Genomic DNA, 10,223 nt, shown 5'->3' on the forward strand with positions numbered 1-10,223 from the left:
TAGGTAAAAACTACCCTGTACTAAAGCACTCATCAACAGATTTCATTTGATATCCATATTGTATAAACACATTCTAGGGGTGCCCGGTCCACGTTTTGGCCTATATCTCGAGACCCTAGTCACCCAGGGCTACGAAAAATACCCAGTATCAAAGTACTCATAAACAGCTTCCATTTGACACCCATACTCTACAAACATATCCCAGGATTACCCAGGTCCACGTTTTGACCCTAGCCAGAACGGGATAAAAAGTATCCCATGTCCGTTCCCTGGTTCTGAGCTACCTCTCCACCAATTTCCATCCTAATCGGTTCATCCGTTCTTGAGTTATGCGCAGTGTAACTAACACCACTTTCTTTTATATACATATTTGAATTTTTTCTAAAAAAAAATCATAACTCAAGAATGGCGAAACCGATTTCAAAATCAACTAACCATCATCTCTCCTTCCTGTATCTTTCCTAAAAATTTCATGGCAATCTTTCTATCCGTTCTAGAGTTATGGAGTGACAATCAAAATGCACACTTCTTTTTATATATATAGATATGTGAAGCCCCATTGGTTTATATATTACATTTTTAAAATCAAAATCTCCTGCTAAAAAAGGTGCAAAACCTAACTACATTTTTTCATTTTCGTACATAACTACACTCCCTTTTGTGATTCAGGATTTCAGGCAAATTTTGAAAAAACTCCGAACATCAATTCCATCATTATACTTCATTCGAGTGCCTATTTTCACGGCCCACGAGTGCCTTCCACTCTATTCGCAACATAACCTCAAATTAAGCTGCCAAACTATATAGTAAACAATGCCACTGGCTCCGTGGTATGCCCTGGTTGGTCTATCGAGCCCTCCATATATGTATTTATTTAGAACTGACGTCGGTATGTCCTACATTGATGGGTTTCCTTCGAAATTCCTGTATCGCAACCAATATTGAAGATATGTATCCCCATTTTAAATACCATGCGTCGAAAATCAGCCCTGATCTGACATACCCTAATCTCTAGTATAAAGCACATAAATGACTCCGAAATGAGCGTAGTGTGATTCTGATTGGACTCCTATTTAGGCTCACATAATGCTCATATCGAACGACAATTGCAAGAAGGCAAATACACTCATTCCTGACTCATAAATGAGCGTAGAGGCTCCGAATTATGACTCTCTTGACTGCAAATGTTTCCTGGGTCTCTCCTAAAATAAAGTATGTAAATTGGATATTTATTTAAATTTCTTTTTTGTTAAGAAATTTGAAAGATGGATGCCAATAAAAATAAAATGTAAGGCGCGATAACCTCTGAAGAGATTTTAGGCCGAACTTCTCTTCCAATTTGCTTCGTGCTCCTTTTTAATTTTTCCTACAAAATTGACGGGACGGACCTACTTGTTTAATGCAGACTCCGAACGGCATCTGCAAGGCAGATGAGTTTTCACTGAGAAGCTTTTCATGGCAGAAATACACTCGGAGTGCTTGCCAAACACTCCCCAGGGGCGACGCCGCTTAGAATAATTTTCTTCTAATTGAAAAAACTTGGTTTTAAAATGTTGATGTTCCTTTGCCCGGGGCGTGAACCCAGGATCATCGGTGTGGCGATCCGATATAACATTCAATTAATGAAGGATTGTATCTAAGGTTTTTTAGTTTTAAGGAATTATTTATTTTGTTTGACATAAACAACTTTGTTCTTTCATATAAACAGTGTATTATTTAATAGTGAAGTAGGAGATTAGTTCAATTTTGTGCTTAGTCTCAGTTGTTTACTTAATAATATCATATATATGTAAAATGTAAACATTAATAAATTTGTAGTTTAACATCTATAGCGAAGCAGTTATGAATACGCTCGACGACACAGTAAAGCGTGATCCGATGCTATAATTTACCACTATCTTTAGATGCCCTAGCATAGCGTTTATCAAGTGCTGTGTCCCCAATCTTAACATCAGACTATTATGTATATTCTATAACTGAAACTAAAATATACAACATACGTACATACACATGGTATACAATAATATTATACTCACGTTATGTACAATGCTTGTATTACATAACATTAAGACTTAAAAAGAAAAAGCTTAATACATAGCTAAAATGATTCAAAGTCGTATACGCTGCTAGGCTTCAGTCAAGAAGAAGAAAGCGACTGTTATGTTCTACGTAGACGCAATTCTTGTTGTTCTTCCGTAGACAATATTGGCTTTCTTCCCAGCAATTCCTCTTTGCTGCTGCTGCGGCTATCAGTACTTCTGCCACCAATTTCTTCTATTTCCGAAGAATTATCATCCAGGTAACTAAGATCTTCATCATCACGGAGACCACTTTTTGACTCCATCGCTTTACTGGCTTTACTTTGTAACGTTTGCGTAAATTCGGCATATTTTTTGCGGAAATTATGCAACCACGTTGTATCGGACCAGTGATACCAGCTCAACAGGAATATTACCAATATAAAGAATAAATTCGTGCTGATTGCTGTTAAGAATGTTATTGAAATAAATTTAAATCAATTTGCATATCTAAAAATGTAAAAGAAGTTAAACTTACCAACAACAGCTGAAAGTATTGGCCAGTTATGCATAATATATCGTAACCCAGTAAAATCAGCAACTATGTGTAAAGATACCGTATAAAATTGGATCTTTTGTGATTGTATCTCTACGTAAACATCTGTTATGGGATGTTGTCGCTCTTCCAAATAATTTCCAAATATTTCCACTGGTATTCGTTGAAATTCTTCCTTTAACCCCAATACAAACAGTGGACTTAGCGCCCATGTAGTGATTGTACGTATGAGAGGCGAACGATAGCGCATCATTGCCGAACGACAAGATTGTCCACGCAATAAAGCCTGGGTATCCCGCATCTCTCCGCAAACCATAAACATTCCTAATTCTAAATTTTGTGGTGATTCAGGCATATCGATTTGCACAATTACACGATAGGCTTGACCTACCATGAGCAGTTGCTGTTTTTTCGTAAGCGAAACATGTGCATTGGGAAATGTACACGGTGTGCTTGAATCTAAGCAAGATCTACGAAAAAGATAAAGTAAATATTTTTTTATTTCAATTTCATTTACATAAGTTTTAAAGATATCAAACTCTCTTGATACTAACTTAAATTGCATGTGTGCGGGTCGAGTATGCGATATTGCCGGCATGTAGGTATAATAAAAGGCAACATACAAAAAAACAGCTATCCATATAATAAATATAACAACGAATGCTATAAGTCCAATACGCAAAACCCATTCTTTGACGCTGTCAACCTTTTCATCAGCTCTACACTTGAGTTCATAATATACTTTGTAGCCTAATTTAAGTGCAGGGCGTATTAATAAACGGCGCCCTAGTCCCAATGGATCAAGTATAAAAACAATTAGTCGCAATATGAAATTCATTTCGTATATAAACGGCTCAAAGGTAAAACTGTTGTTTGTTGATGAGTTGAAATCCGTATGGAAACTAATCGATCTGCAGCTATTGTGCAGACTGCTATGCTACTTAAATTTCGTTTATTATGTATGCACTTTCGACCTATAATATAAATTTGTTTATATTAGGATAGATGTTTGGTAATTAGAATAGCTCTTCAGCAATCAGAAGTCTTATCAGTTATGCCGGGCAACCATTCTCTACTTCGCGGTCATAGCCATTGTTTACTATATAGTTTGGCAGCTTAATTCGAGGTTATGTTGCGAATAGAGTGGAAGGCACTCGCAGGCCGTGAAAATAGGCACTCGAATGGAGTGGAATGAAGAACAGTAGGAAGACTAGAGTTACATTGGATCAATCATTGCATCAATATTAAAGATAAATTTAGAAAAAATAATTAAATACTTGAGTATAAGCAAACATTTTCTTTCAATTACTGCAATTAAGGTGTTCTAGATGCTATATATTCCAAAATTATAACATTTTATGTCTGTTTAAAAATGTAACTTCAATTTCCCTAAGATTTCCGTAATATTGCCATTAGTGATGGTTGTGTGTGTGTGTGCAAATTTTGAGCGATCAGCTGTTAGTTGCGCTAGTTGGTAAAGTTTACAATGGTCATAGCGACTAATACAAACACTCTCTCACTGGGTGCTATATTTAAATGCGATAGTACAAGCAGAGTGAATGAGAATATTTTGCTCTTTGTAGCTGAAGAATAAAACAAAAATTGTTGTTTTTCGAACTATGCATAAACAAAACTGTAAAAAGCGAAACGCGCTTTAGATATGTGCAGAACAACGATAGGTTGACGTACGGCGATTTTTATTCCCTAATTTCCATGTATATCGATAATGCACGACAAGAACTCGACCAGACGAACTATGTCGAGAAAACCACATATCAGAAGATTTCGCAATGTGCATTTAAATATTAGATTAACTGTTTTTTATGACGTATCAATTAACCCTTTTGCCCTTTTTTTCCTCGCTTTTTTTCATTTGCTCAAGGGTCAACTGTGACGTAAATGCGCAGAACGAAGCAATTTTGAACTTGCGACAAAGAGGATAAATACAATAAGAGGCGTCACTCGTTATTTTTTTGGCATTTACTCGATGTATACTGAGAGGTAGTCGCTAATTTTTTTTTGGGCGAGATGTTTATAAATGTCTTCTATACATTTTCCTAGGGTATTTGTGTTTATTTTTCGACTGTATTTAATTTATTTATTTAATTCTCTTTCCAAAAATCACAGTTGCACAAAGGGCATACACGGCATGGATAAATGCGTGACAATTAAAAATGTCCCTCTCAGAAAACATTCGGCATCAATTTTTTTCAATTTCCAGCGAGATACTCGCCACAAAATAACGAGTGACGGCTCTTATTGTTTTGAATACGTTATGACTAAAAGACTTATTTTTTGTGGAATATGTTTGTAATTTTTTGCGTTTTCGTAATTTTTAAGAAATTTTCACGATTTTTAGGTTAAAGGCCCTATTACTGATACTTAGCATAGACTTGACTTGACTTGGCAACTTAGCCACGATTATACTCCACTTGGCGCATACAATCTGGCATCATAATCAGCGGTGAAATTTATTTTTTAATAAATGTCAATTTGTATGACAAAATGTCAAAATGAAATAGAAACAAATGGCATCTCAAAATGTAAACGTCACTTAGAAATTTCATAGAAAATCAAAATTCAACAGACTTCTAAGTCAAGTTAAGTGTTGCTAAGTTTTGAATAATCAGTAACATGCAATGTTCATTTAACAGAACTGTAAGTGACAGTTCTCAAGCCAAGTCAAGTCTATGCTAAGTATCAGTAATGGGCCCTTAAGGCATCATTAATCGATCACATTGGAGATGGTTATGGATATGGGTATGGTTACGACTATTAAGCTGGAGTCATTGGTGCCGTATGTCGTATCGCTGTATCTGTATCCCTAACGTAATCAGCTGTTTATCGTTACGACGGTAAACCAAAACCCAATTGGTTGGCTACGATACGGTTACGACCTTAGCGGCACCAATAATCGATTGCATTGATTCTCATAAGGTTGGTCGAATCAGCTGTTATGAGGTTACCGATACGGTTACCGATAAAGCACCAATGTCTCTAGCTTTAAGGTGGGGTTAAGGGAGTTTAATTGTCCCTTTACACCGATACGATACTGCGCTTCAAATACTCGCCATATCTAATTCTTGTCAATAATACCAATCAAGAAACAATCCAATAAAACAAACTTTCAATGGACCCAAATTTACGGAACGTGAGTAAAACTCTTGTTATTACATTTAATTACTTATATTTTGTATGAAAATGCATTATTTGCAGCTTAAGGATTTTCTGACCTTATATAACAAAGTCACGGAACTGTGTTTCTCAAGGTGCGTTGAAACGCTCTACGAACGTGATTTGACCAATTCCGAGGTAAACAAAACCAGATGCATTCAAGCTGAAATGCAAATAAATCAGTTAACAATTGTTTTCTATATTTTAATAGAATACTTGCATAGATCGATGTGTAAATAAGTTTGCGCGTTTCAATCAAGAAATGATGAACGTTTATGTTGAAGTACAGTCTGATATAAATCAGAAACGAATGCAAGAAATCGAAGCAAATCAAAAACAATTGGAACAAGCAACATCATCAACAAATACACCTATTGCAAGTATAAGCCCTCTGCCAGCAGCAACAACCGGGACAAAAACGTCTGCATTCTTATAAAATAAAAACGTAAACTGTTAGTTTAGTTAGTTTAACTAACTTAATAATTGTAAACATTTCAAGGCGTAAGTATGTCAAAACGTATTTGTATTTTAGTGTTGATTGGTTTGCCTGCCACAGGTAAAACTACATTTAGTAAATGGCTTCTAACATTGCCACAAGCACCATTTAATGTCATACATTTATGTTACGATGATCATTTAGAAGTAATGGCTGAAGAAAAGTCAGCTAGATTTGAGTTTAAAAATCAACGAAGCAATATCCTTTCAATAATTCAATTACTTATAGATGAACTAAAAAATACCAGCAACGACGCTAAATTACCAAGTCATCTTGAGTCATTGGTTAAGTCATCATTGAATCACTGTAATAATGACTTTTTAGTAATATGTGATGATAATAATTATTATCGTAGTATGAGACATAAGTTGTATCAAATATGCAGACAAAAAAGATGCGCTTATGCACAAATACACTTCGATTGTATTATGCAATTAGCTATAGAGCGTAATAATGCACGCTCTACCGAGGAGAGTGTGCCGCAAGAGATTATTCAAAGAATGGCAGAACGATTAGAAAAACCAGATCCCATAAAGCAACACTGGGAATCTAATACATTCTTGTTAAATGCTGAAAATGATGATTATACAATTTTGAGAACTCAAGTTTTGGTATTTCTAAGTAAAACATTTGAAAATAACATACAACCAATGACAAACCAAATGCGCGATCATAACAATGGATCCGTGCAATCTGTGGTACATCAACTTGATTTGTTGTTGCGAAAAAGAATCGGTGACATACTGCAAGCAAATAATATGCATGATGCAAAAGAGCTGCAAAAGTTGGCTAATTTATTATGTGCAAAACGCAAAGGTATACTAAATGATGTAAAAATCAAAAACGAAAAAAATAATAGCAGTGTAAGTGCAGCGGAATTCAATGAATTTGTTGAATTATTGTACTAATTCATTTTATATAAAACCTTATAACAATAAATGTTTACTATGTAGTAATCGAAGTTTGAAAATAAACACAGGAATGAAACCAAAACCTTAACCCTTTATACCGGCTTCATTTTTCGGCAAAATTACTAAACCAAATCGATTCAAGCAACCCAATCCATTTTGCTCAAAAGTATCAAAAATAATCCACAAAAATAACTGGAAACAACAAACATATGTATGATCGTCTCCACAACTTATGTGCAATGATTAATAAAATAATTAAACAAAAAATTTTTAAGTTAAACGGTTTTATTGAAAACATTATTTACATGAAGTAATAATAATACCAAAAGCTAGAAAATAATGAGCTAAGTCCTAGGTACTAATCATCACACTCCTCATCAATCTAGGGCGTTGATCAGGCAATAGATAGATAGATAATTAATTGAGGATCGCACTGCGACCATTGGTCTATTGTGCCCTCATCTGCTTCACAACACCTCATCCAAGCCGACGTCACTTATGAACGCTAGCAGTTCACCTGGCTTGAGGGATTTGATGTGAGAATGCTCTGGCCATGGTGAGCCTATAAACTTAGCTCTACGTCTTGAGATTGCATCACACTCCAGGAGGATATGGTCCGCCGTCTCCGCTGATCGATCACAAAATCGGCATGTGTTGTTCGATATTATACCCAGCTTTTACATCTGGCTGTTCATTCTACAGTGTCCTGTAAGAATAGCTGTTAGAATTCTTAGGTTATTTTTCGAGAGGCCTATAAATGCCCTGTATCGAGTTGTACAGTAACCCCCTAACAGTAGCTTAGATTGTCTCAGGCCTGGCATATTACGCCAGTGTTCTTCCCTCTTTTCCTTTTCTTCTGCTAATAGATGCCCCCTAATTTCCTACGGGCCTACTGGCAGGAACGGCTCAGGACCAATAGGTCGTATCGTTGCTGCTTCTCTGACCAGGCTGTCCGCCTGCTCGTTTCCCTCGACTCCCCTGTGGCCAGGAACCCAGGCCAGCAGTAGTTCATTGTGTGCTCCTAGTTGATTCAGCCTTTCCACGCACTCAAGGACTAGTGCTGATTTTATTTCAAATGCCGAGATGGCCTTGAGGGCGGCCTGGCTGTCACTGAGTATGGCAATTTTCTCATTGGAGTATTTCCGCTGAAGGTTCAGGTCCGCGCACTGGCTTATGGCGAATACCTCCGCTTGAAAAATGCTCGGGTATGCTCCCAGGGGTATTGATATCCTGGCTCTGGGTCCAACGACCCCAGATCCAATCCTCTCTGGGGTTTTCGAGTCATCGGTATACCATACTATACTGTTTAGCTGCTGAATGCTCTCAATTCTGTTTTCTTCCCACGTACCCTTGTCTCCCAGTTCTACTTTATATCTTTTCTCATATACTATCTGCCTGAGGATGTCATCCCTCGGTAGTTGAGAGATTGGGATCTTCTCTCTCAATTCCTCCATGTCCCGGGACGATATGACTACCTTTGCCCGAGCCCTCCTTGACGATATTAAGGAGGGCTCGCTTGGCTGACTGCTCTATCGATATATGCAGCGGGGTTAGATCCGAGGATAGCTTCCAGCGCTGTTGTGGGGCATGTGCGAATGGCTCCCGTGATGCACACACATGCCAGTCGTTGAAGTTTTGACAGCGCTTTCCTCGTCGTCGCCCGAGTTGTTCTCGATGCCAAGGCTATTGAGCCATATGTTATTATAGGTTTTACTATCATGGTATACATCCATCTTAGCACGTGTGGGCTGCAGCACCATGATTTGCCTGCTAGACGTTTGCATATCATGATGGACCTCGTGGCCCTAGTCTTCATGGAGTCGAAGTGTTGTTTCCATAAGAGCTTGGTGTCAAAAGTGATCCCCAAGTACTTCACTGCGGTTCCATATTCTAGTTCCACGCCATCTATTGTTATTGCTCTCAGGGCTGGTAGGACCCTTCTTCTGGTGAAGGGGATGATGGTTGTCTTAGATGGGTTGATGTTAAGACCCACATTGGCGCACCATTCCCTTGTAATGTTCAATGCTCTTTGTATTATGTCACAGAGCGTACTCTCGAATTTACGCCTTGCAATTATGACGATGTCGTCAGCATATCCTTGGCATCTTATGCCACTGTCTGATAGCTTTTGCAGGAGTTCATCCACTACTAGGCTCCACAAAAGGGGTGACAGGACACCTCCCTGGGGGCACCCTCTCGTAATAACCTTAACTGCGCTGCTGCCTACTTGAGCTTCAGCGATTCTTGTGCGGAGTAGATTGTCAATCCATTTCTGGATTGGCACCTGAACTCCTCTTCTCTGCAGTGCTATGTTTACGCTTTCGTGAGATGTGTTGTCAAAGGCACCTTCAATATCAAGGAAAGCGCAAAGCACTGTTTCCCCTGTTTCGAACGCCCTCTGTATTTCAGATGTTAACTGGTACAGAGCTGTGTCCGTGGACCTACCCGCTCTGTAGGCTTGCTGGCTATAATGTAGGGGCCAGCTCTTGAGGGCGTTCGACCTGATTTCTTGGTCTATTATCTTTTCCATTGCCTTCAAGACAAATGAGGTTAGACTTATTTGTATTTCTCAAAAGATTCCACTGCCCATCTGACACTGGCCTCACAAAAGAGGGAGTTGGCTAGTTGCCAGTCCGATGGGGTTGGTCTAACTCTGGGAAATACAGGTTCCGGTACTTACGGGGAGGCCTCAGGAAAATGCGCTTGTAGCAAGGCCTTTGCTCGCTCTTCCACCGTTTCGGTATAGGTACCGTCTGGGAGCTTAATTGCTAGGTTTGTCTGTCTCTGCTCTTTGGCTAGGGCCTTGTGTAGCCTTGCCGCTGCAGGCGTGCTGGAAATTCCCTCACAGAAATTTCTAAAACTTTCCCTTTTTGCTTTTCTTATCTCCTTATTGTACTTAGTTCGATTCTGGGTGTATTCCTCCCAGTTGCCGGTTCTCCTTGTCTCGTTAAAGAGTTTCCTGACTTTCCTCCTTAGCAACGTCAGGTCATAAGACCACCAGAGGGTTGCCTTCTTACCCTTAATCAAGGAGACACGGCAACTGGAGTTATAGGCATCTATCATTATTT

The 10,223-nt window shown here is 38.4% G+C and overlaps 3 protein-coding genes across 5 annotated transcripts; 2 read left to right on the top strand and 1 right to left on the bottom strand.

The window, feature by feature from the left end:
* Window positions 1-1,642: 1,642 nt before the first annotated feature.
* Window positions 1,643-4,210, bottom strand: Seipin (lipid droplet biogenesis associated protein seipin). Of its 2 annotated transcripts, none has more exons than XM_067765870.1 (4): window positions 4,095-4,210; window positions 3,129-3,548; window positions 2,557-3,044; window positions 1,643-2,484 (listed from the first exon to the last, which is right to left on the bottom strand). In XM_067765870.1, the coding sequence occupies exons 2-4, from the start codon at window positions 3,410-3,412 to the stop codon at window positions 2,159-2,161; spliced, it is 1,098 nt and encodes a 365-aa protein (XP_067621971.1). In that variant the 5' UTR covers window positions 3,413-3,548; window positions 4,095-4,210; the 3' UTR covers window positions 1,643-2,158. The 2 variants fall into 2 exon arrangements, with proteins under 2 accessions (XP_067621971.1, XP_067621895.1); XM_067765794.1 differs by having other exon boundaries at window positions 4,085-4,192.
* Window positions 4,211-5,567: 1,357 nt separating this feature from the next.
* Window positions 5,568-6,351, top strand: Tim9b (Translocase of inner membrane 9b). Of its 2 annotated transcripts, XR_010953762.1 has the most exons (4): window positions 5,568-5,725; window positions 5,791-5,886; window positions 5,960-6,249; window positions 6,305-6,351. XR_010953762.1 is itself a non-coding variant. In XM_067789960.1 (3 exons), the coding sequence occupies exons 1-3, from the start codon at window positions 5,705-5,707 to the stop codon at window positions 6,182-6,184; spliced, it is 342 nt and encodes a 113-aa protein (XP_067646061.1). In that variant the 5' UTR covers window positions 5,568-5,704; the 3' UTR covers window positions 6,185-6,351. The 2 variants fall into 2 exon arrangements, 1 of the variants encoding a protein (XP_067646061.1); XM_067789960.1 differs by having other exon boundaries at window positions 5,960-6,351.
* On the top strand, window positions 6,256-7,429 carry Pstk (Phosphoseryl tRNA kinase). Its single transcript, XM_067789898.1, has one exon. The coding sequence runs from the start codon at window positions 6,256-6,258 to the stop codon at window positions 7,150-7,152; it is 897 nt and encodes a 298-aa protein (XP_067645999.1). The 3' UTR covers window positions 7,153-7,429.
* The last annotated feature ends 2,794 nt before the right edge of the window (window positions 7,430-10,223 follow it).

This window comes from Eurosta solidaginis, chromosome 1 (genome assembly GCF_040869045.1).
Source record: "Eurosta solidaginis isolate ZX-2024a chromosome 1, ASM4086904v1, whole genome shotgun sequence".
In the NCBI taxonomy this organism is placed as follows: domain Eukaryota; kingdom Metazoa; phylum Arthropoda; class Insecta; order Diptera; family Tephritidae; genus Eurosta; species Eurosta solidaginis.